Source organism: Meleagris gallopavo, chromosome 19 (assembly GCF_905368555.1).
Source record: "Meleagris gallopavo chromosome 19, MGAL_WU_HG_1.1, whole genome shotgun sequence".
Taxonomy (NCBI): Eukaryota; Metazoa; Chordata; class Aves; order Galliformes; family Phasianidae; genus Meleagris; species Meleagris gallopavo.
Genome location: NC_139422.1, coordinates 8,188,820 through 8,215,594, shown reverse-complemented (window position 1 = coordinate 8,215,594; position 26,775 = coordinate 8,188,820). Strand labels below are relative to the sequence as shown.

Genomic DNA, 26,775 nt, shown 5'->3' with positions numbered 1-26,775 from the left:
CTTCCCTAATTAGTGGGGGGTGTTTAGCAGGAGGTTTTGTACTGTTTATATACCTAGCAAATTAATGATTCACGTGTCAATGCTGCTTCTGAACAGACTTGTGCCATTAGTTGTGATGCAAAGGTTTACACTTAATACCAAAGGTGCAATCTTCAGTGCATGTAATCTTGAGGCACAAGTCTGATAACTGTATTCATATTTTGTACCTGTTTAGTAAATGTCACTAAAGATTAAAATGGGATTAGAATTAAAAGTTTGCATGAGAGGGAGATTCTTTAGGCTACTACTGTTACCCAGTTTGGCACCTAGTCCTTAATTACTGGGAGATGAGAATGAAAACAAAAGCCCAGGTCAGTGAGTAAAGTGTCCTTGTTCTGATACTGGCCAGCATAAGGTTTGTTATTTTTTTTATCACCTTTCTGGATAAGGTCAGTTCTGTATTTACAGCTATTATTACCATTATAAAAATCAATACACCAATCTGCAGATGTTGGCCGGTATTTTAGTTAACACAAGCAGAGCTAAGCTTCTGTTGGGGTGTAAACATGATTAACAAAGAAGTACTAATTAGAATCACTATATGCACACACTTGCAGTGGGAAACAAAGCTACTGCACAGCTTGCCATTAATCCTTGGGGAAGATGAGTGCATCTGTACCTGCTGCTGCTATGTACTGGTCACCCCTATGAATTCTTGTTGAAAACAGCAATGCTTCCTCCTCTGATCCTGAGTTAAAAACACTTTTTACTATTGCTTGACTTTCTGAAAGAGAAAAATACCATGAATTTACCAGAGTATTAAATGTTAGAAGCTCTATGGAAAGGAAAACAAAACATCCCAAACCACCACAAAATCCTTTCTGTAAACATTTAACGCACCACAAAAAAAAACAGCACAAAGAAGGTTTTGTTTTCTTAAGGTGTGTATTTGTTTCAAGTAAGTTCAAATGTGGGATCTACAGGTTCTGTTTAACGTTTTCATCTTAGTAACAAAGCTCACCCATTCTTCTCTTATTCCAAACAAGCTTTACCATATTAAATATAATCAAAGCAAGGAGTAGAGCAATACGACTGGTCGTGATTGGTTTTGGTACTTATTGCACAGCTAATTGGCTATTAACATCACTGCCATGCTAGCATCCATCCAGCAGGAGGAAGCAGCTGTTGAAGGCACTGAAGGAACTAAACTTGCTCTATTAAAAAGAGGAAAAACCTGTTACTTAGACATCCACATCTGCCATTGCTCTCTGCAGAGGATCAACAGACCAGTAGTCGTCATCCCAGCCCAGGAACCAGCCAGAGAAGGTTGGAGGCTCAAGCCCTTGCTTAACGAGTGTGACTGGAGTTCTCTTATCACGGCTGGCTGGATCAGTTTCAATGTATCGCTTAGCTGTAAAGGCACAAGTGGAAAATCTCATAAGGTACAAATCTCAGGGAGCAGTAGATGGATGCTACAGATATAACTTCAGATTTTTCATTAAAATAAATAAGCTTTTACTTTGTGGTTTTATCTACACCTGTTAGAAGACCGGCATTTTTCGGTAGAAAACATACATTACTGTTATAAAATGCTCCAGTATAAGGGCAGTCTGTACTCACCCACACAGGGATACTTTTCTACTGTTAGGGTCTGAGCACAGTGTCTAAATATCACACCTTTCTATGCTGATCTTTGAGATTCTCTCTTCTCAATCTACGTGATCATTTTGATCACAACATTGAATGTTATGATTAAGATATATTCCTCAGTATATTAAGTTGTCTGACTTAAAATCAGATGGTGGGAAAATAAAAAACATTTATTTCAGAAGGAAAAATGTCATGAAATTACCAGATTTCAAAGCCTCGGTCTTTTCTTCCTCCTGGGCATCTTTTCCAATCCATACAAACACCTATAGATTAAAAAAAATAAATCACATGAATTGTTTCAGCAACAGCCAATGTGCCTATGAAAGAGAAAATAAGGGCTGAACTGAGTATAGCACTGAGCAGAAACATATTCCTCCTGGTGTGCCTGGATCACTGGCCCACCTGAATAAAGTTTCTGGTAGATGACAGGAAGCTTTTTGGCTGCAGTTTATCTGCTGTAAATTCTAATTACGAGAACAAGCTGTACACTAGCTTAACACCAGAAAAAAATAACTGATGTTTGAACATCTCTACATAAAACAGACACAAAGTTCATCTCTAAGTTCACTTTTGGCTGAGTCATGCACAGCAACTAACACAGTTTCTGGGTGTAATTTCTCTTCAGCGTCACAGGTGAGGTGAATTGTTCTCAGGCTTCAAAGCAAAAGGACTCTACAATTTAATAATTCTGCTAGTGATTTTAATCTGGATCTCTAAATCTAGAGCCACACTGTGTATATTCTTTGCTTCTCTCCTTAACAGGTGAACACGACATACCTGATCCCATGTGTCAAGGATCATAACATCATCTGTAGCAAGGTCATCCTGGGTCAGGTCTCCAGGGACTTCTTCAATCTGAAAAACATAAGATCAAAATATGAGGACATTCTGCAAGTATCACTTTACTTTAGCAAGAGAAATGTAGTTCACCAGGGCTCTAGTTTCATCTCTTGTCAGCCTTTCATTCATGCACAAGGCTTCTAAGGCTCCCTCTTGCTGCTTGAAAGACTCAAGAGTTAAAATCTTAGGAATGGGAATGCTGGTTGTTAACCAGGGGAGGACCAGTCTGATGGTTCGAAAAGTTGCTATAGACGTAGCTGCTGTCTCTGCAGAAAAAATAAATGGTGCTAATATTTTCCCTTCTGGAGGCAGCGCTACAAAGGAAAATTGGGTGTAACAGCTCATTACTGTTGACTGAGGGCATACTCAGACTAAGTTTCTCTCAGCTTTGTCAGATGAATGTTGAATTATTTGACAATCTTCTCAGATACTCACAGTGAAGCGTCCACTCTTGTTGGAGCATGCAAAAAGACGAGGGGGGTGAGCATCCATCTTCTTGTCCTTCAGCCGAGGAGAAGTACGGTAGGGAGCTTTTCCACCCAAGGCTGTCCAGAAGTTATCTGGAAAAGAAAAAGATACTCTGTTGCCTCAACTATTGCTGGAAAACACAGTAGCAGTACGGCTTGGATAGGACTTTAAGCATTCTTCTAAGTCAGAAAGTTCTAGAGGTCAACAAACATGGGTGTGCTGTTAAACATTATGAAGACACTAGATTGGAAATGTATCATGTTCACATTTCCTTGTTCTGAGAGACAAAAAGAAAATATCCAGGAAATAATTATTGAGAAAGTGCAGCTTCACAGAAATGACATCAGACTTCATGTGTGTCCCTCACCTGGCTCTCTACCCTCAGTAACCTGTACTGGACGAGCTCCCAGAACCTTCAGCAGCTCTTGTGCTCCTGACAGCTCTGCACTGTTGGAGCCACGGCCAACCCAGAGGTAAGCAGCAGAGGGAGTTTTCAGGACAAAAGCATCGTTGGAGTTCAGCTGACTGGCAGCAGGATCCAGCTGAAAAAAAAAGAAAGTTGCACATGTGAGGAGTAATCATCCTCTATGGAGAGCCCGTAATTTCAAAATAAAAGTTAGCATCTATCCTTAAACAAACTTGAAACAAGATATTCCTTGCAAGCATGTAGGGTTACAATATATGTTGTATATTTGCCTATATCTGGGTAATGAGTTAGGCTTAGTCATATGAGAAGAGTAAACAAACGTGTGCTTCTGAATACAATCTACAGATACATACAACTTTCTGCTCAGATGCTTGGGGCTGTCATTTTGCCAGCCTTCACGGTTCTGTCAGGAGATATAAGAACTTGCTGGGGAGACAATCATAGAGCACCATCCCAGCTGCTGATGCTGATGAATCATTAGCATAATGTTTATTTGTATGTCTGAATTTTGTTTCAATAAGAAGGGCTCTCAGCCTGTATCCTGGCACAGGCTGTATTTTTATTTAGACTCTTTAGCACTTGCAGTCTTCCACTGGTAGCAGTGTGGTCACACAAGCTTAGAACAAGACACAATATCCAGCACCAAACAGTATTTCAAATCATTGTTTTATGCAGGGTGTAACATCTACTGTGGACTTTAGACGGAATGCTTCAACCTATTTGAGATGATATTTATAAACCAAAATGAACATATCACCACTTACTCACCAGAAAAGAGACATCTTTTAACAGTTTCTAAAGGCTTAAAAGTTTGTTACAGTTTACATCAGAAAGCTCAATCTGGCCTTCATTCTTCTCAAAGAGATTGTGTCCCCACTGCAGCTTATGTATACAACACAGAAGCTGGCTCTCTTTCCACATACCTCTACAGCTCTGGTAGCTCCCGAGGTGCTGGACCGGACCTGGAAGAGCCGTGTTTGTGCCGGTGTGGTCTGACCTCCTTCCCGAGATGTTCCACCCTTGTAAACAATCAAAGGCTTTCCACCAAACATGCTCATCAGATGAGGTGGCTCTTTTCCTTGCACTACTCGTTTCTAGAGAAAAAGATAACCTGCTGTCAGTTTTAAGGCACCGATGAAGAGAAGCATAAGGGATGCTGGAAATGGTTTTGGCTGCCATATTTCTGGCTGGAATCTTCTTATAGAACTCACAGAGTTTGCAGTCTTCACCAATCCAGCAGCCTTTGCAAAAAAAGTAATTAAATATACGCAGGGTGTTTTCTGCTTCTCCTATCAAATTCTGTTGGCTGCCAACATGTTGCATTAATTTGCATGAAATACAGATTGTTAATTTCTGAGAATTATTAACACTAGAAAGCAGAAGGCTCACTGCCACTTGCAAGGTATGAGAAAACCAATTATATCCTATTTATTCTCAGTTGGTTTTCGTGGTTTTAATTTGATTTTCTTTGCTTGTTTTTTTTCACCTGCACAGGGCTGCCTCCCAGCTCCTCATCCAGCTGTACTGTGAGGAATGCCGAAGTCGCAATTTCATCTTGAGTAGAATGAGCACCCTGCCTGAAAGACAAGGCAAAATTTGCGTTTTATTTTCAGCCTTCTCCCCAACACATGCACCTTACAGAGATCAAGATGTAAGAAAAATTTCAATGCTACCAAACTTCAGTAGCACTTCATTCAGCACTGAAAAGAAGCTCACTGTCTTAGACTGTAAGACTGATTACAGAGGAAAATATGGATGTTTTCTAGATAATTAGCAGAGATTCTTTAGTATCTCCATGCCTATCTCCAAAGATACTTTCAGCAACCAGCTTAAAAACATGCCTGCTCACACTGCTAGCATGAACTATACGTGCAGTACTTATACAGACTGCACTCCTTCTGGTTTTAGTTACACAGCTTGCCTGTGCCCTTTCTGCTTGCTGAGAAGCAAGAACATCACTGTGAGACCCTTAAAAAACTCCTCCTTAAAGGCAAGGCCTGGGAAACTGTAACAGTCCCAATCCACCAGTCAAGGTGTCAAAGTAAGAAAAGTTAGTAACAATGGTCTCAGATGTAGAAACTGCAAGAAGTCCAGGACTTGATCCAAAGGATTAAGTACTGCTAGAAATGCAAACAAACAAACAAGCAAGCAAGCATCTTTTTCATTTGTTTGCTATCACAGTAGTTCCTTCCATTCAAACTTCAAAACTTTCCAGACCTCTAGTAATGCTCTGGAAGGCAATACTATCGTAGGTGAAATCATATTCCCTGAGGATCCTCCATAAATGGGAACCAGCAGTGACCCATTCTCAAAGAAGTAGACTTCACAGCTCCACAAAGGCCCAGTCTTTCTTACCAAGTGTAAATGATCTGCCCCTGCTTTCCAGCATGCTGGTAGTCATACAAGATAATATAGCTATCCCCTCCATAGAACTGGCCATATGTCGTAGGATTCACTGGCACTTTCTCTGAGCCTTCTATTCTCCAAATCTAGAAAAGAGCACAAAGGGAGAGGACCAGAAATTTTCTTAGTGAAATACAAATAAGCAGATGTTCCTTAGCAGAGACCGAGCTGTTTTCTTCATCCAGCCTCCCAAAACTTGCAGTCCTGCAGCCCCACCTGCTGGGGAAAGCCACTAAAAGTCTGTCATTCCCATCCACCACAGATTTCCACAGCCTGCAGCCAGGCCTGGAAGCAAGGAACATTTAGTTTATCCAATTGTGAACTCCCAAATCTTGATCACGCCTTCTGAATGGTGAGAAGCACAGGAGAAATGTCAGTCAGACTGCCAGCACTGCCAGCACTGATGCCCATTTTGTACATGACATGATGATTTTGATTTCTCTCAGTTACGATGAACAGAGATTTTAGTTTACTGGAGATTCTGGAAAAGTACAAGGTTGGCTGGGATTCACGGCTCAGCTCTTTCAAGCCCACCTTGACCACTGTTTCTATGCACAAACACAAACATCCAGATGTGTCAGATAGGTGTTCTGAGACGACCACTTATCACATGCATGATGGCAAGAGCTAGAATAATAGGGATGAGGAGGAAAGAGAAAGAAGTCTGGGTCAATGGTGTTGGGTGAAGCATTGACCCGAGGGCAATCTTGGAGTGAAAACGGCAGCTCATCTACACCACGTGGCTGTAGGGCTCTCAAGACCTTCTTGGTGTCTTAAATGTTAAAGATTCCCCCAGCATTTATGAAAGTGCAGTGCTGATGAGTCTCAAGCTCCATCTGTTCTTGCAGCAAGGCATCAAGTAGTAAAGACAATTCTGGAAACTCTTCAAAAGGATTCTGACACAGCTTACCTGTTTCTTGCCAGAGCCATCATCCTCCATGCCATGCTGGGCAGCCATGGCCCTGGAGGTGTGTAGAGTGGCAGCATCAAAAGGAACTTTCTCGATTTTGGCAACATGACCAGAAATGTAAGCCTCTCCCAGTCCTTCTGTCTGGTCCTTGTCCCTCCAGTTCTTGAAGAATTGCTTAAACAAGGGTGTTTCACCACTCTCAGGGAGGACTTGGACCTGAAACAAAAGAGCCAGCCCATCAGAGCCTGACCCCATGTCCCACACAGCTCCAGCTCTGGCTACTGCTTACTACTTGCTTCATAGGAGCCCTGGCTTCAGGCTGGCAGAGTTGCCCTGTACAGCTCTCCTGAGACTACAGCAGTGAAGGGCTTGGTGTCACAAAGCAGTATTAAGAGCCACGTTAGGTCTCACTGATGCCTGAGATAAAGCAATTGATCAAACCTACAGTTATTAGATACCAAACAGGCCTTTAATAAGACTAAAGATGCATCACAAATCACTGGAGTCAGTGGCCTATGTGGTAGAAAACTATTCACAGTGGCATCTGGGTGGGCTGCACATCCTTACCTGGGTATGTTTCGGATAACCCATCTTATCAATGAAATCAGTAGCTGTTTTCAGGGCTGCCTTTCTCTCATCAGAATTGGCACTCCTGCCTTTAATGAAAAGAGACAGGAAAGATAGAACTTTTAACAAGTTTTATCTACCCAGAGAAAAAACTGTCCATAGCAATTCAACTTTTTGCAACAGCTGAGGGGCACAGCTAGAAGATGGTGCCAAGTACTAAATGAAATTTTTATTTCTTTTGTGCTTTTCTATGATGATTGAGAGAACAATTTCCTTTTTGAAGGAAATGATGATTGATGTTAATTCATTTTTTTCTTTCTGGTTCCCAGAAACCTTCGTTTCACCAAAACCCCAGTATCTCAGCATCTGCCATTTTGGATGAGAGTGCTTTCCCAAGATTGTTAATGCTATCTGATAGCATTATCTAATGCCCTGAAAAGCACCGCTTCCATCAAGTGAACACTCTCCTACCTGGCTCAAAAGAAACAGGGATCAGGATGAAAATCCTATGCATACATAACCAGCTTCATCTGCATCTCTAAAGTACCTTTCCAAACAAAGATCTTTCCATCTGTGCCATGGTCCAGAATGAAGCAGTCTTCTGTGTTCAGTGCTGCCTGGGAGAAGGGGTTCTCATCTGCCACAAGGGAAACTGCCATGTTTCCAGCCCCATTCGAGACCTGTGGTAGCAGTGCAGAGATTAGATAAGGCATTGTCTGTTCGCCTCCAGCTTCATGGCAGTAACCCAAAACTCATGGAGTGGAAGGGAAATCAACCTGAATGCAGTGGCTGCTTCAGGCACTATTATCATTCAAACAGGGAACCTTTGACACAGCAACGGTATGACAGAACCTAGCACTTAATCTGAAGATTTCAGATACGTCTAGCAAAGCAGAAATCACTAGAATCAAACACTAGTCCAAACTGCTAAATGTACTGGATGCAAAAGCAGCCATTAAAGTTCTTCTAAAGCAAAATAACTGCATCTCAGAACTGAATTGGACTGTCTTGGTAACTGTGAGTAGGCCTCTGTGTGTCGAGAGGGTTTAAAGGTCTGAGTTCCTGTACCTACTAATAACTAAAGGTCTACATTACAAACCACCTTGGCAGATATTCACCAAGTCATTAGTGGAGACAACTGCAGAGAAGAATTCCTCCCAAAAAGTCTTGAACAGTCTTCTGCACTCATACTAACTGATGGTAAACGTTACCTTCCAAATTATTACTTCAATCATGCTCACTGCATACTGGAAGAGATAAAGCCAGTTTCTAGTCCATTCTTCTCATCTTTTTAACAGTGTTCCCACCCACTCATTTCACACTCTGCCTTTCTCTATAAATTCCTGAAAAGCTCCAGCTGAATCCCCACTGCTGACTCTGGTCTCTGATAAAGACAGTAAAAAGCACGTGGGTATGCAGTGTAAGCAACCAAGGTTCATACGCTTAAATTTAAAAAGGTTCCTAAAAGACTCTGAGTCAGATCAGCTGAGCTCTTCTACGCAATTCCAGCTCCATCTAATTGTGGAAAGATTACTTCACTCCCTACAATTGTCAGGGTCCATCTGTTTCTTGTTACCTTATAGAGCTTAGCCAGCTTTCTATTGGCTGTATCAGTTTTAGTATCATCAGAAGCTCCTTGTGGCAAACTGGGCTTTGGTCCTAGAACCTGAGAGAGAGAGGAAAGAAAATATTACTAGCCAATCCAAAAAAGTCTCTGTTTCCAGATGCTCCAGCCACAAAGAAGAAGGAGAAGAAACTTCTAGATCAAAACCAGCAAAAATATACTGATGTCCCAACAATGAAGAAGACCACGTCTGCATTGAAGCGCGAGTGTTTCTAACACTAGCACTTCCTGTGTAAACACAGACATTACTGAGCCTACCTATCCATTGTATCTGTTCTTTCACATATTGCCCTTCCCATTCCAGCACAGAGAAATGGATGAAGTGAACAACCTGAAGCATTTCCTCCCGCTCTGCTCCTTCCTCTGAAACAAAGACTTTGGCACGACCGTTCCTCTCGTTGTCCCGAATCCCTTTGGCCAGCACAGTGGCCTTCAGACGCTCCTGACGGTTGCTGCTGGAGCCACACCACTGGTAGATGTTCTGGGGAGAAAGAAAAGTCATGCAGCTGCCACTTGTCAGACCCTAACATGACCTTTTCTGGAGCAGCATGTCCAGGACTGAAAGATGTTAGAAAATCAGCTACATGATGTTTCAGAATGCTGAACACTTGAGATAACTAAACACAATTAATCAGAATTTTCCTGTTTCTGAAAGTCTGATAACTCATCTTTTATGTGGTACTTACACTGCCAAGGTCAAGGATGAAACAATCCCCCGTGTTGAAGCTCTCCCAGGTCACAGGGACCTCTGTTGCTCGGACTGTTCTCCTGCCCTTGACCTGGAGGAGCCTCTGCACAGTTACTTCATTGGGAACCACATGCCTGAAGCCAGAAGCCACGCCACCAGCCTAAGACAAAAATTAAAAGGCAAGAAAAAAATACATTAATTAGCTATACATAAGAAGTTTTTGTTTCTCACAGGACAGAGGGTCATCAGAAACTTGCGGAGAGAGCTAAAATGTGCAGGCTGGACTTTTGTATGTCAATCTATCCAGTGATGCATCCCAGCTATCCATCCCTTTGTTGTCTGTGGGACACTGATAGAAACATGAGATCAGTTGACGTTCTCACAGGATTTTGGCTGGTGGAGCGAAGGGTGTATTTCCATGTATATTGCACATCCTGCCTACCAAAAATTATCCCAGGCCCAGGATTCCCTACCCCTACAAGATATTGTCCAAAAAAGTACTACCAAATTTGAATGAATAGAAAATAATAACAAATGAGCAGGAAATCAGCAAAACAGAATGATTAAGAGAGTTGAACACGAGGAAATACAAGTACTTGGCAAGCATTTGACCTGGTATCCCTTTCCTTTTACCACCATATTCCTGACAAGGATAGCAATTCTAGACTATATGTTTCTACTTCTATTACAAGAAAGTACAGCTCCCACTGCTATTCATCTACTTTCCCCAAACATGGATGGTAAGGAGGTGGACTGAGCACAGAAAAAGAGACAGGCAAGGCCAACCTTAGTTAAGTAACTGGGAGAAATTAAGTCTACTGAGTAGGCGTTTCCCATTCACTTGGATTGCTCTTAAACTCATTCCAGACATCTTGAGACTGTTTTTTTCCCTGTCTTCTGAAGAAAAACAAAATCCCAATCCCTAAAATTTCCTGGGGCTTTCCTTGTGCATTATTAATTGAGCCAAAGCTCTCCCACTGGGATCTGCTGTTCTCCACTCTGTCAGTTCCACCTCATTGAAAACATCTGGTTGAGAATGCTTTTCAAACAACTGGCAAAAGGGCAATTCTTATTTTTCTGAGAAGTGGGCAGGATGTCATTTCTTGCAGATTTGATTCAGACTGGCAGGATAAAGATCCAGCCATAACCTACCTTGTACTTGATGCCAGACTTGAAATACCCCAGGAATGTTGAGGATTCATGGCCTTGCACTTCACGGTGCTGGACAGCCTTCCCCTGAAGGTAGTCATCCATCTGAACAGTGAATATGGCAGCTGCCCCACGCTCATCTTGAGAGCTTTCATCTCCTAAGAAATGAAAAGACAAAAATGTGGACAGAATGCAAGGTTTCTGCCTCAGCATAAGCACAAGGGAGAAAGGAAAATCCTGGAAGTTTAGCTTCCACACAGGTCTGCAGAATAGCAGTTCGCAATATTTTCTAATAATGACCCTTGCACAGCATAAGAAAAAGTTATTTTTCTGTAAGGGTTACGATACCACCATAACTACTGCAACCCCACTGCTTCACAGCTGTGGCTTTGGTAAGTATCATACATTTTCCCTTTGCTATTTCACCCTGTCCTGGAAGGAAGCTTCTCACGGACCAAATTCACAAGCAGATAAATCTGAAGGAAGACATCAGCAGCTTATTAAGGCTGAAGAGACATCAATTCCTCAGCAGTTCACTTCTCAGAATCTCTTTAGTGTAAAAAAGCTATTGACAGGTGACAAACAGGGCAAACCACCATGCGAGTATCCTACATAGCTTTAACTATGATATTGCCAGTGAGTTTTATAGAATGTGGAGAAAGCCTTGTCGTGTCACTTGGTGACATTTATTGCAGAAGGCCAGTTTGGAGGTCTGAACTGACCTCTACCTCTTGAAATAGAAAAGATTTCAGCAGACTATATCATCTGAGTTCTTGTCTTTTCTGTGGGCCTGTCAGAAACTGACACTGGAGAACTAGGAATTACATCACCTTGATCATAAAAGCCATTATTTTGATACCACAGCTCTATTTCCAGGTACAGAGGCGGCTGTACTCTCTATTGCAGAAACTATTTCAAATATTTAAGGCGAGAAGCAATATGTGCACCAACACTGCATTTTCAGGGTGCCCAAAGTCCTGTCCCTTATTTCCTTGGGTAACACCTACTGGAGAATGTCAGAGTAGTGAGGATCAGAATTCACTTCAGCAGGGGCACTCCCACCAGACTTACCTAACCAGAAGTGCAAGTCGTACTGCAGGTTCCCACTCCGCTGTTTGATGGTGTTCAGCACCAGATAAGAATCTCCTGTGAAGAAGTCTCCATACAGATTTTTTGGCACTGGTACCAAATCAAATTTCTCGATCCTCCAAATCTGAAGGCCAGGCTCCTTCCCAGCCTTCGAAAACTCAGCGTGCTCCACCATGCTGACAGGCTACGGGCAGGACAGAGGATGTTATTCAATCCACACAGTACAAGGAAACTCTTGTTTAAATGAAATTGCTTCTGATCTCTTAGCTATTGTCCCAAGCAACAAGTGGAGTTTCCTTTCTTTTCTCCTGCATTGAATTTTGTGAATAAATAAATGAAATCTTTCTCAATTGATGATTGCTTCTTTTAAATTCCAAACAGCTCTATTTTATGCCTTATCCCTGGCACATTCTTTTGCAGGCTCTCTTTTATCTACTGTTGTTTTGGGGTTCTTTTTTTTCCCTAATTTCTTCATTTTACTTTACATACTTTCCAAGCTGATTTATAACTTATCAATATGACACATAAGTGGAATACAAGTTTCCTTGCTAATTATTGCAGGAAATGGACATATCACTTTTAACTATATGTTGTACAGCTTGCACAATTATTAATCATTATTTACATATTGTGTATTATCCAGATATTATTATCATTACTGTGTAATCTAACTCTGCTCTCACTGGAAAATATTGTGAATATCAAAGAGATAATTGAGAAGTTCCTTATATTCTTATATTCTCCTACTGATAATCAACAGACACCTTACTTCAGTATTTCTGTGCCACTGTTCTATTTTAGGAATTAAAGTGCTATCCATAAAATCCTGTCCTAGGGATGTTGCAATTCTGCTTTAATACATTATTGTCACACAAATGCAATCTATTTACAACATACAATCCATTATTTTACAAAAACATAATGAACACTTTCATTTAGCTACGTATGAAAATAATTCACTTTGGTAACACTGAAAGTAAACAGAACATTTTCGTAGTATTGGCAAAAGACATTTGTCTGTATATTATAGCATGCCTGTAAGTGACAGCAGACAACAGGAAAGAAAAAATTAAAATGTTACATTAGAAGCATCCAGTAAATCGGTAAGGAAAAGAGTTCACAGCAGCTGATGGACAGGAGTATCATCTGCTCAGCTTCCGAGGCAGAAACAAAGAATGTTACAAACTAGAGAGCAAAACTGCAGGTTACCAAAGTGATTCCTAAGCTGATATCAAACAGATAAAGATGGAAAACAGTGAGTTTTGACTGCTCTGATTACAGTGAGCCGGACTTCAGTCCCCCCCAAATCCCACTATAAAACTGCACAAACTCCTTACAAAGTTAGAAAACAGGGTGACTCTTATAAGTAATTGAAGAGTAAAAGTTTGCCAATGTTTAAATGTGGTGCAGGTCACTTACCACAGCTGAAAGCACCACAGCTGCTGTAACAACACAGCCAAGCCTTGCAACAGACATGGAGCTCACACAGTTCAGCTTCAGAGCCATTGTGCAAAAAATGGTAAGAAAAATATAACCAAAGCCCTGTTTTCCCATTTCTAACAGCAAATGGGCTTCTCTCTCCTCCTGCAGAAGCTGCAGGGAGTCCCAGCTCCCTCCTCCTCCTCCCGCCGATATCGAAGACTGCTGCAGCAGGCAATCTTTTATCAGGGACAAACACGCCCACCCCCTCAGCAGTGCAGGGGTGGAACTTGTTTGTGCACACACTCCTCAGGGAACCTCAGACTCCTTCAGCCACTTACAGATACTTAATCCCAGCCAGCAATAGCTCAAGACAATATGCTATCCATTACAACCGACAGAGCGAATGTGTTCAAAACAAGCCAAGTATCCAGTCATAAGGCCAAGGGGATAGGAAGAAATTAAAAGACATCAACAACAAAGGCAATATTTTGTCTGCTTATGACTGCACCTAAATGGAAAGTTGATGAGACGCAGAGGAACGAACAGCAAACCTGCTCCAGATGGCAAGGGCTGCAGAGAAAGAGGTTTGGAAGATGTGAGAACAGAGAAGCACTAATGGTACACATCTCCACAACCTGAGGATGGAGGGAATACACCTTCATCTCTCTGAACTTGTCAGAGGAGCAGGAAGCAAGATTCATCACGCACCTTGCACCTGAATCCATGTTGCACAAACCTCTATCAGAGTAACACAAGCCAGAGGAGTTTGAGATAGACCAGTGCACTTCAGCTCTAGCGTTAGCAAAAGGGCATCAGCGGGCTGGTAGGTGAGAGAGCAACACTAATTCAGTAATTCCACAACCAAATACCACCAAAGGTGTGATAAGACCCCTGTGACAGACACACAACAGCCATCAGTCCCATTTGGGTCAATGGAATCACAACAGGATGCTGAGAGCAGCATGCTGATGGATCGCCATCACAAACAGAGGCAGGCAAGAGCTCATCCTTCCAACCATCAGCCCATCACACTTCCCAGGTGTCTGCAGCACACAGGCTGCACAGGAAGGCTCACGCTCCACTTCCAGCCCAGGTGCAGAGCAGCCCCACACTCCTCCAGCTGGTGCAGCTGCTCCTGGAGGTCGAGCAGCCGTGTCTGAGGTCCGGCATCTGCCACACGCTGCCGAGGGCTGCACAGACTGCTCTAAACATGCTGCATGTGAGCCCATGCACATCCTGGGAGGTCAAACAAGTACACTAGGAGGAACATAACCAATGCCTATGTGTGGTTGTATTGCCGGTGATTTTAATGCACCTGAGAAGAATTACTGACAGTGTGACGTTCATGCTTTCTCGAGCCTTCAGCAGGTGCTTCAATAGGAGGCCAAACGCTCCCCCTGGCTATATCCACAAGATATAGATCAGACCCCACAGTGCATGTGCCTCCTCCTCTCTCCATACGAATACTTTCTCTCTCTTCCTAGAACACTGCTTCTCTCTTGTCCAAGCTAATGCATTTTGTTTTTAAATTTCAAGTTGGCAAACACTGCTTTAGTTAATGTACTTCTGAAAGTTTCAGTGCAAATTCTCAAAGTGAAATAGACAATGAAAACAATGTCTTAATCCTGCTGACATTTCTGATTTCCGTGAAGGAACTTCATAGTGTCAAAGGTCTGAATCTGGTGACAAAATTTTGGAAGCCTAACTGTGTACTGGGACAGCTCTGGTGCTCCGAGGAAACCAGCTGTCAATGGCTTCTGCAGCTGCAGCTCACCCAAACCAAGATGACTGGATTGCATAACGTTAGAAAGAGATGAGTCCCTTCCAAATGGAAAAATACTTTGGACTTTTTATTAATAAAAGTCTGTACAGTGAGACACTGCCAAACTTAACAGACAGAAAGCAAAGAGACCTAGGATAATTTTCACTGCTGGCATCCCATTTCAGGGTAAGCTCAAATCCGCTAAGACCTTTTTTTTTTTTTTTTTTTCAGGGCTGGGGGGGCAGAAGGGAGGAGGTGAGGAGTGGAAGGAAACAAACACCTAGATTTGGTCCATTAATTAACATGGCATTTTATACGTTCTGTCCCGAGTCCAAGTTTGTGTTGTCAATTAGCTGCAGAAGGAACGAGAGTTACGGTGAATAAATTGTGTGTTATAATAATCTTTGGTAAGGATTCATCCGAAGCATGTCAAAAAAGAATAAGTGTAACACACACCAGCAGCTGGTACAGCTTATTACTGCTGTGTAAATGTTGCATTGTTGAGTCAAGCCACAGAAAGCTGTGCTCTGGATGCGTTACTGCTGGCAAATGCTAGATAAGGTTGTCAGGACCATACCCAAAAGGATGTCTTGTTGGTGACATGGGAAAGAAAGCAAACTTCAAGCTGATGTTAATAAAACTGTCCAGCTTAGTCATAGAAATGGTGCTGTGCAGGGTCAGCATCTTATGCAAAGAGAAGTTACTTAAGGAAAACAAGGAAAGGGCTTGAAACATGGGATTTCAGTGCAGATGGATCATCTAAATGACACTTGGCTGCATAGCGATAAAAACAAGAACTTAAGATAAATCCAGTGCTCTGAGCAAACAGTGGAACACAACAACTCGTTATGGTGTCCAGATGTGGATTAACACAACCATGCCAGGTCTGTCTGAGAATGCCTTATCACAGAGACTGCTTTACCACACACAGCACATGGATTTGGTGTGTTGTGGAAGCCGAATTTGTGCAAAAGTCTGTGTGTATCTCACAGACCAGTGGCAGAATTTGGAGTCTGCTTCTTCAGTACATTTATAAATGATTTTCCCAAGCCTGGGAACTACTGTTTCAATAGAAAGGCCAGAAAAACCAGGGAGACCCTCTTGTTTCTCTGCCCAGCAAACGTCCTGGTGTGCATCCTCTCCATTACAGCACTGTCAGAAGCCCTGACAGCTGTGCTTCCACCACCTCCAGCCTGGGACTCAGTATTCTTCTTTGCTTACTTCTACCCTAGCATTTATAAGAGACAGTTCCCTTTGCCTCCCTCCCCCAATACTCCCATTTATGTTCCTCACACTCATCCCTGTGGCTGTGCTGCCACTCCTCCGTCCCAGAGAGGCCCTGTGCTCCTCTAAGTTGTGCTATCAGCACTTTCACCATTTGTTTTCACTCTCCTCTGAGTTTGCTCCTGACAAGGAGCCCCATTCTGCCATGCTCAGACCCAGCCCAGCATTGCACAGAAAGGAACATCTTGTTCCACTGCAAGGCATACCTGTGAAGACAGAGTCTAGAATCTCTTATTCCTTCCATCTCATCACGTGGCAGTGCCAATTAGTGGTAACAATTAATGACTAGTCCCTCCATCAAAGCTACTGTCATGACTTCACACCTACAGCCCTCTCAGGTATATAATGTTGCCTAAAATATCTTTCTGGGAGACAGTATCATCCAGTCTCACAGAATCAAAAAGAGGAGACAACACTTCATTCTCCTGGGCTCCAGCCTGATTCCTACTCAACCTCAAACATCCAGAGCAGCTTACCCAATCTGAAGGAATGCACGCACTCAAACAAAACATTCTCTGACTTCTGGTATTGCCAGAGTATTTCAGACTACAAAATGGGTAAGGTAGTAATGGTAATGCTTCTTAAAGTGAAATTTTAAAGTAAAAATTTACTAAAGCAAGATTAAATGCAAGGAATGTGCATAAGTACTCAGTAGGCAGCTCCTCTGTATGACAAAGCAAATATTAGCACACAGGGCTTTCCTCACAAAGCTGTGTACTTCAACATTTCTGAGACAGTGAACAGCATGTACATTTTTAAGCCATTCACTGAAGCTCCTGGAGGCTTTATTTCCCAGGATATTCACTGAATATGAGCAACTGCAAATATATATATATGTGTATATATATAGGTGGAAAATTGCTGATAAAACAGTGGGTGATAAAAGAAGTGCAATGGTTTGTTTAAACAGCTTCAGCTGTAAAGAGGTCTACGTGTTGCAAAGGAAAGAGACATTCTAAGTATTCACATGAAGCAGAGACTCAGAGATCTAACTGCTGTGTTATTAGCACCCTAGTTTAACAGAAATAGCACTCCTGAGGGAGCTTGATTTTGTTTGTCCAGGGAGAACTCAGGCTTACCTTCAGAACCAACACTCTTCCATAACTTATTCTGCTAGTAACTTACAAGAGAAAAACAAACACTCATTTTCTTTGAGAATAACTTTTTGTTTGTTTGAGCTACAGAGAAATTGTGGCCATTCCTATACGTATACCCAGCAATAGGAAAAGGACTTACCCACACAGGGCTGCTCAGGAAAGCTCAGCTGAGTTAAATGTGGCCGTGTCAGTGGCAGGCCAGATCAAAATACGGTTGTTCTCATTTACAGCTCCAGCTCCTGGTTCTTGATAGGTTCAGTTAATTTGTCTAAATGCATTGTATAAACAAGGCCCGCATAGGAAGGCCTGCAGCCCACACAACATTGCACCACAGAGCATCTAAAACACCTGCTGCATCATTCTGGAGCAATTTCTGGATCTTTAGATGGCAAAGGCACCGTTTTTCATTTTGATGAATAATATGGGGCACCAAAATAACTATCAAGTACACTCTGAATTTCTAAAGTATGGGGAAAACAGTAAATCTGAGCAGAAGTCTGTAACCACGCAGCATTCATGCTTCAAAAACGGCTCTTGTGCCTCAATCTTCACTGTACCTTGGAGGCAAATAGTTGCATTTCCACCCAGACAATTCTTTCTTTTCCTCTACTCAGTGGTCAACAATTGCCCACAGACTCTGGATTGCTCCAAAGAAATAATGTCTCCTCAGGAAAAGAAGGGCTCTCTTTCTCATAGCATTCTACACCTCCTGTATCAGAGAGGTGAAGCAAATCACCACGTTTCTGCTGCAACAAAAGAAGAACAAAACTGGCATTTTGTAAGGAGCAAAGTTCTACTGGCATGATCGATCCCAACAGAATCAGCAGGTTGCAGGTTGTACGTGTGACAGTAACACAGCCAGAGCAAGAGCTGCGTACTCCAGAGCACTGTCTGAGATAATGTCACTGAACTGATCAAATATCAAATTATTATCTCAGGTTTAGCTGTTCCTACACTTTCTGGCTACCCACGCAACCATTTCTTTTCTCTCTGATCCTTTGCAAATCTGTAAAAACTCTGATGAATTTACAAAGATTGTCAGATTAAATATTACAGAAACATTCAAGTTCTAACAATAAGAAATTCAAGACATGGTGTTGCATTTAACAGAGAAGGAAAGACAGTTCAGCACAGTATTAACAGCTAATTATGGTACATATTGAACAAGAGAATACTTTTCTATTCTTTATTGCCTTCTTGACAAAACAGTATATAATGTGACTAACTTTCCAGTAAGTCACTGAAAACAAATCTGATGAGACTTCAGCTTTGTTGCCAAGGTGACAGGCATTGCAAAATATCTAAAATGAGAGATGAGTTCAGTTTTCAGTCTCCTGACAGCCTTAAAGTCATACACAGATAGTATTAAGAACAACCCCTTTCATCCCACCCCCTGAAGAAGCTAGTAAACAGGCTTCTGTGGGATTAGAAAAGTTGGCATGGAAGAGCCTCCTCCTACTCTAACAATGGCAGATCCACAAACTACTTCAGACCCCTATAGGAGAGGCAGTGGTACTCCTAGCAGTTACATCTGAACAGATGCAGCCACTCACAAATCCGGAAAGGTCAAGCTGGCATTGTTCCTTTAAGCTTCCTCCTTCATTTAAAATACGCATTTGATTCCAAGAGGAATTCACATTAACAGTCCAGGACACAAAGTACAGCATTATCTGTACAACTGGCAAGTAGGTTTTTGAATTTAAAAGTTAAAATTCCTACTAAACCACTTTTGCAAACTAGAACACCCAGATGATTTGTGTATTGTTCCCTTTTTCCAGCTGTTTGTTTGCATTATGAGTCACGTCAGCTCTATTCTGGTCTCTCTACCTTTTGAATACGATCCACTCAGTGAAAACAGACGGTTCAGTCTGAGAGGCTGAAAACCTGGCACATACAGAAACACAAAAGCCTGAGCTTCTTCTCAGGTGCATGATATAAATCTGGAAGAATATTACTTACATGGGAGAAACTCTTGGAGAATATACAGGTCTCCCACCTGATTGAAACACACCCAGAGAAAATCTGCTGATACAATCGACTGTTTAAAAGCCCTACCTTAGCATATGTGAGAGCTGAATCATGCACTTACACACACACAGCAAAGATAAGTATGGATCTGTGGAAACCACCAGCAGCACTCCTTGCAAGCAAAAACGAATTGCAAATTTTAGTTGGACACAAATCACCGTTCAGTGCCGAAAACATGTCTTAAAGGAGCGCTTATATAACCCAAAAGACATAACCCAGTACATTAAAATATGATTACAACTCCCTATCAAGTCCCATAGACAGATCTGGTGGTGACAGCCAAAGCACGCTCATGGAAGCAGTGAGGATGTGCTTGTGGTCAGCTGTGGGGAAATGACACAGATGTTGTCCCTCCAGTCACCACGTCCTGGCCGTGCAGAGGGGAAATGAGCTGCAACTTGATGCAAACTGTTCTCCCCGAGTGAGCTAGCCAGTGCATTCCTCAGTAGCACAGAAGTCTGCTCAATTCATTATCATTAACCCAAGGAAGAACAGACTAATACATTATTACTGGAGAAGATGGGATGGAAACCAGAAGAGACAACCTAAAAGGAGTCCAGAAGGGAAGCACAAAGTGCTCCATGTGAAGTTGCAGGCACGGGTGACTTAGGTGAGAGGGCTTACAACAAGCCATTGCTAACCTACAGCAAGGACAGGAGAAGTCTGTGCAAATGCTAGGGCTGAGTATAAAACAGTTGTGCTTCAAAAGCACACATAGGAAATCCTGTCTGCCCCACAGACACAGCACAGCCAAGCAGCCCACCCCAGGCCTGGCCTCATGGTGCTGCAGCAGAGCCTGGGACACTGCACAGGAGCGCTGTGCAGATGGGCAGCATCCTGAACTAACAGGAGCTACCTCACCTCACAGACACATTCAAAATCGAAAAGCTTCTTCAAATTCAGGGGCACTGATCAGAACATGAGACGTGTCTGAGCCATACAGATGCTGTAGGTTTGTGGTGCCAGCCCTGGTGGACACAAGAGATAGAGCTGCTGCTATGGCCAGGAGCTTCCTGCAGCCCTGCACAAGCAGCCCAGCACTTCCCCACCATCCTCCTCCTCCTTGAGGCATCCAAAACAGGGCCACCCCATTTTAGAGGCAGCAGTTTTCCTCCCAAACATCCCTTTCTGAATAAACCGACATAAGAGCTATTACAGTTCCTCTGTCAGTTCTCTGAATACATGCAGATGAGGTCACGCTGGCTCGAAGAGATAACTTCTCTCAAAGGCCTTTTTGTCCCAGAGCTGATCGCCAGTGCCCTTGTGAGCACCAGGCCTGCAGCCACGAGAAGGCAATGCTGCTGACAGCCATGTTGAAAACTCCCTTCTTCCTCATTGGAAAGTGTTGGTCTTCCTTTGGTGATTAACAGTGTTTTTAAATTTTCTTTTTAATGAGATTCAGGCTTTCATGGCTGAGGAACCACGAGTGCTCTCAAGACAGGCAGCCTGGAAGTAGGGAAAGCCCTGATGGAGACAGCTCTCAGCACAGCAGCCCCATCCAACCCGAGAGATTCCGGGATGATTCATTTCCTCCAATGTTTTAAAGGCACTGTTTTGAATTGTAGCTTTATTTTTACTGCATGTGGAAACATTCAGTAAATAACATATGTTTAAACTTTGTTTTTGGACAGCATCCCACTGCCTGACTCGTTTTTAGCACAGACAGATGGCTGTTTCTCCTTCTCCCAGTTGTGCTGGGACACCAGCTGAGCGCAGTTCCAGATTCTTATTGGGAAGTGGATGAGGGGCAAAAGAGAAGAGGGGAAAGACCAAAACCACAGCCTGTAGTGAGAAAAGAACACTCTGAAATGGGTAAAAATAAGAACACAAAAAAAATTTAAGTCCAAACCAACTAATCCTTCTATCCAGTCACCATCATATCCCAAACTTTGATCACAAAACCCTGGCAGATTGGTTTGAATATCCTGACTGAGGATGCAGTTACTATCTACATCTCAGTTCACCTCAAAGAGGGGAAAAAGCAAAAAGAAAAACTAAAATAATAATAATAAAACAATTATCCAAAGGGAAGTACGAAGGGGCAGAACCACTTAGAGCACCACAGCAAATTACTGCAGCACCAGTGCCAGGCTCTGCCCATGGAGCAGCCCTGGTGCAGCCCGGCTGTCCCAGACTGGCGTCTTCGTGTCACCTCATGCAGCTCTCCTGAGCCAAGCACTGGCAGCACCCCAAGGAAAAGCTGCCACAGCTCCGTTCAGCTCCACAAGTGTCCAAGCTCTAACCTTGCAAATGCATCATCAGTGGATAATCAGGGATAAACCCTGCCGCTCGTTCAAGCACTTACCGTGACAGCCTCCTACTTCCTTTCCTGATTTTTCTGCTCACACTTTCCTTCACTGAGCAGTTGTGAAGAACTGGAAGCTGACAGCTATGAACACTGTCTGATCTGAATCCACCTATGACAGGATATAACAGAGCCATATTACCAAACCAGCTCTCTGCCAGCGCCCCAGATACACATCCGGATCAGCAGACTGCAAACCCTGAGTGTCTGCACACTGATGGACTCGTGATACCGCAAGAAAGCATCCACTGCTGTGATCGGGCAAGAACTGGCAGCACAGCTGTACCTGGAGGGTGTGGGCATATTGGCACATGTACAAAAAAGCCAATTGCCCAACACCCAGCTCCAAAGAGATCATAAAGGCACGATGAACCCACTTTGGCAATCGGGGTACTTTTGCTATAAAAACCAGCAGACTGCAGGATGCAATGTAAATATGGGAAATTTGCCAACATCCTGGACTTCTTGGGAAACAACCACACCCACGCCATGGATTCCAGACCTGTTGTGTATGCAGTCTGCTCAGACACTTCTCCCAGCAGTTCACTTAGTTCTGTTCTTACTAAAAGCCAAAATCATGGGAAGACAGAAGTTCTTTAGCAACATAAACCTGTTAAGGTTTTGTAGTCTGCCTCATGGCTCAGCAGTATCCCAGTTACTCCTATTTGGATACGGGGCTGGAGATAATCAGCTGTGACTTATTCCTGTGGTGAGAGTGCTCTTCCTGGTAGATCCCCACAGTTGTTCCTATGAGACAAAGTCTTGATAGACTGGGCTCTGAAGAAAATCCAACTCTGGAATTAATCTTGGGCATGAAAATGACAAAGGCAGTAATAATAATAACAAAAAAATAAACTATGATTTTTTGTATTTGCATTAAGGCATTGTTTCTATGTGGACAGGCACAACTTAATTGCTATGTAGCAGTTTTAAAGGAAACAAAAGTGCTTCTCCGCAGGCACAAAATTGAAATTATTGCTCAGGAAACAAAACTACAAAAAGATATGAGAAATTCACAAGGGTGGGATGACTACTGACTACTAAACACGATCATCTGAATGCAACCTTCAGTTCTGAAAATCCCTGATCGTGGCAGTTCTCTATGCCAAAAGCCACAATGATAGACCTAAGGAAATCTGTCCGTACAAACTCTGTTCTCTCCTTTGCCTAAACATCTGCTGCAAGCCCCTGTCATTGCTGAGACACTGACAAGCTGGTGAGACAACTCCTCTGCTCCTGCCCTGAGGGCTGTATCAGACTGCACTGCCTCCTTACATCGCCGCTGTTTCACAGAGCCTCCTGCAGAAACATACTTTGCAGATGAATAAACACAGCAGGCTCCATGGCTGTGCACTACCCCCACCTAGGGAGATTGCCTGATACTGGCGAAACGGCTCCAGCATGTAGCTGAGAACCCTGGCATCACTTTTCCTTTTATGGGAACAGAATTAATCATCCAGAGCATTTCTTTCAAATTCCTTTAGTCTTCTGAGCATCTGAAGTGATTAAATGATGATTAATTGATGAAACTGACAAAACGAGAACTTTAACTAATGCTGAGAAGCAGAATAAACTACGTGACAGAGGTACAGAAAGTGATCAGGCAGAGACGTATTCTGAAATTGATTATTCATACAGCAATTCCTAAGTGCTGTGAAAGTGAACAATAAACAAGAACAGCTGCTTCCTTCTATACAGTAGTTATTCATTGTGAGCAAGCTACTTCATATGTTTAACCATGTTCTGTTTAACTGCAATCAATCTGCAACTTCATCACTTCAGCTCCTATTTAAAATAAAGATAAAGAAGAAGAAGAAAAACCAACCACTAAAATATTCCTTCTGTTAGGTTTTCAAAGCAAAAGGGGGAAATAGATGGTTTGTGGAGCTCCAGATTCCTATCCAACATCTTCTTTCATAACCATGAGTAATATGTCAGTAGCAGTACTGAGTCTGGAATTAAACTGCAAAGCTTGTATTCCTAAAGCAAGCTAAAAGCAGATACAAATCCTGAGCACCAAATAAGTCAGAAGGCTATTTTAAGAATAGTTCTGTTCCCACCAGCACACTGTACAGCACCCAGCATACAAAAGGTTACTTTATCTGAACCTGGGGAAGCATTGACTTAACACAGGTCTTTTGAAAACAGCTAATTGCTGCTCTGTGCACTGTAGGAAGGCTCTTACCTTCTCTTCTTCCCAGAAGCAGCATCTCCCCTCAGTGATGCTGCTGGCCACAATGCTAACTCAAGAGATATAGCTGAGGCACTCACAAAAATACATAAAGTATCTATAAAAACAGCCCTGTAATGGAACGTGTTGCCAGCCCCTCAGCTGGAGCTGGCAGCAACCGCCGTCGGTAACATTATCAGAACCATGAAACCAAACTGTGGAATGCTATCTCACATCCCTGCTTTCGTGATGAAAGGAGCAAATTCACAGACAGGTTGGATTTGTGCCTGTAAAATCAAAGTTGAAACTAACAGTAGCATTTTTGCTTTGTCACACTTCAGACATTCAAAAGTAGCCAAAGATTGTTTGCAGGTTCAGTTTCCGTGTATTTTCCCTCTAGTACTAGGATTTCATCAAGCTGAAGAAAGCATCCATTCTTCTGAGGGCAGGAGACATTCCTCCACCTACTGCATGCGCCCAGTTCTCACTAAAATGCATCAGTATCTGAATTCTCAGACAAACACTGGAAAATCCCCCCATATATTTAAACACAGCATTTAAGAAGTCCACCATCCACGCATACCTACAAGGTGTAACTTCAATTCCCACCCTATCGTTGTGTTGAATTTTAGTGAAATCCTTGAAGCTCAACTCCATGCTGCTCCAGCAAGAAAGCACTGCGGTGGGGCCCATTGATGGCACAGATAAACGAATGCTGACGCCCAGGATTGGAGCATCAGTGCAGAGGACAGCATTCCCACTATCTGTGCTGGAGGAGAACATCAGAGTACAATGCACAGAGTGCAGGCACACCTTGCAGAATGGCACGGCATAGACAGCCCACAGAGCGGACATCAAGCAGCGCTGGGTTCTGCTTCTTCCTGCTAGCTTATGGGTTAAAGTTGGAACTCTCTGCACTGCGTAGTACGGAGTGTGGAATAAACTACCTCATGGACAAGATGAGGGAAACCATTTGTAAAGCCAAGACCTGATCCCGAGTACTTGGATAACAATTCATTTGCTGGGCAGATGTTACACAGCACACTGCAGGGGAGTGGGGGAAACCTAGAAGATGACAGGTACTTGAGAACCGTGTTCCGCTCCAGTGCAGAAGTACCCTAAGCTGAGCCATGCCATAAATTCAGCAAAGGAAACGTTTTTTTCACTGAGAAATTTGCATCATGCAAAGTTGGTAGTGGAAAACTGAAAGAATTGCAATGATCAGTAAGAAAAAAGGAGACTTAGGAGAAACTGATGCTAGAGTCATCCTTGTTAGCAAAGTCAATTTTTTTCACATCCAAAAGCAAATAACATTCAAAGCAGTTTTATTCAATGAGGATCTACTTACTAATGAGGCCTCCTTGAAACAAGTCATCCCCATAACTTTTTTTTTTTAAACACTCTTCCTAGGAAACATTTCAAATAACTTTAAGTTTCTACATTCGTGGAATTTCCGTTCAAACACCCTTTCCCCGGGCACAGAAGCGCTCAGCACAGGGCGCAGATGCTCAGCAGGCGGCCGGCGTTCCGCCCCGGGCTGCGCTAACGGCGTGCCGGTCTCAGGGCGCGGCGTAACACCGAGTCAGACTCCGGGCAGCGGCGTTACACAGGGACACCGGCTCGGGAGCAGCCGTGCGACCCTCGCCGAGCCTCGAACGGACGCGGACGCGAACCGCCGCCGCCGCCGCTCGCCCCACGCCCCTCCCCACCTCCCCCCGGCAGCCCCGGGCTCGGAGCCGCCACCGCCCCCCCGGCCCCGCCGCCCCCAGGAGCCGCCCCGCACCCCGGGCCGGAGGGTTCCGCGCCGTCCCTGCCGAGCTGCCGGCCCTACCTGCTGCTGGCGCTCGGGGCGGGCGGGACGCAGCTGCGGGGCGCGGGGCCGGGCACAGCCGGGCAGCCCCGGGGGCGGGCACAGAGCGCACCCCGCCCCGGCCCGGCACCGCCCCGGCCAAGGCCCGGTGGCAGCTCAGCTCGGCTCGGCTCAGCTCTGCCCTGCCCTGCGGCGGCGGGACCGGGACCAGCCCGAGAGCGGCCGTGATCCCCCCCGTGCCCAGCCCCTCGGCCACCATTTTGTTCCCCGCTTACCTCGCTCAGCTCGGCCTCCCGCAGCCCGTCCAGGCCGTCCCCAGGCCGTGTGGCGGAGGGAAGGGCCGCTCCTTCGTCCCGTGTCACACGGCGAGCGGCTCCTCGTGTTCCAGCACGAGGCGAGGGCAGCGCGGCTCCACAACGCGGTCAGCAGCCAAACCCGGGGCGGCCGGGCGCTCCCACGTCCCGCGCCGTGCGTCCCCGCCGGCCGGCCGCCCCGTGCCCCGCTCACACCCGCGGTAACAAGGCGCCATTGAGCCCGCAGAACAACGCGGCCCTTCATCCCGGCCCCGTGGTGCCCTGTGGCACGGCAGCGGTGCTGGAAGGGTTCGTTCTGCACCGACAGCTGCTGGGAGACAATGGAGAGAAGGCAAAGTAAGCACAGCTATGTGAAGGTGCCCGCTGCTAGCTCCTGTCGTTGCTTTCGGCCCGTGGGAAGCTTTGTGTGGCGCTGAGCTTGATTTGTGGAGGGTAACTGAGTCCTCAAGTCACCATTTGGACGATCAGTGTTGCCGTATCAACTGGGGAGCTGCCACATCTTTCAGAGGGTGCTGCTGGTAGTCAGCACAGCTCTATTGCTGCAATGATGTGGGGTTGTGCCAAGGCACGGACTGCTTGCTCTCAAAAAGGCTCAAACACAGCACAGTGTTAAGCTAAAGAAGTGAAGCAGACATCTGCGTTTAAGTGTGGTCTCCCAAATAACTCAGATAAATCAGTGCTGCTCAGCTTTGTCTGTAGTTGGGATAAGAGGAGCCATGCTGGGCACAGCGCTGCCAGCTGGAGCCATTGCCTTCTGCAGTGCTGAGAGCGATACTGGCAAAAGTGGGC

General features: G+C 44.1%; 1 protein-coding gene across 4 annotated transcripts; it reads right to left on the bottom strand.

Moving 5' to 3' along the window:
- Window positions 1–905: 905 nt before the first annotated feature.
- Window positions 906–25,824, bottom strand: GSN (gelsolin). 4 transcript variants are annotated; one of them, XM_085239156.1, is made up of 18 exons: window positions 25,694–25,741; window positions 25,211–25,268; window positions 11,777–11,978; window positions 10,709–10,863; window positions 9,555–9,716; window positions 9,200–9,349; window positions 8,821–8,910; window positions 7,792–7,924; window positions 7,245–7,333; window positions 6,678–6,893; window positions 5,720–5,853; window positions 4,851–4,941; window positions 4,288–4,458; window positions 3,305–3,479; window positions 2,905–3,029; window positions 2,407–2,484; window positions 1,832–1,892; window positions 906–1,390 (listed from the first exon to the last, which is right to left on the bottom strand). In XM_085239156.1, the coding sequence occupies exons 2-18, from the start codon at window positions 25,241–25,243 to the stop codon at window positions 1,221–1,223; spliced, it is 2,235 nt and encodes a 744-aa protein (XP_085095282.1). In that variant the 5' UTR covers window positions 25,244–25,268; window positions 25,694–25,741; the 3' UTR covers window positions 906–1,220. The 4 variants fall into 4 exon arrangements, with proteins under 4 accessions (XP_085095282.1, XP_085095284.1, XP_085095283.1 ...); XM_085239158.1 differs by lacking the exon at window positions 25,211–25,268 and having other exon boundaries at window positions 25,694–25,824; XM_085239157.1 differs by lacking the exons at window positions 25,211–25,268; window positions 25,694–25,741 and adding an exon at window positions 21,693–21,713.
- Window positions 25,825–26,775: the final 951 nt, after the last annotated feature.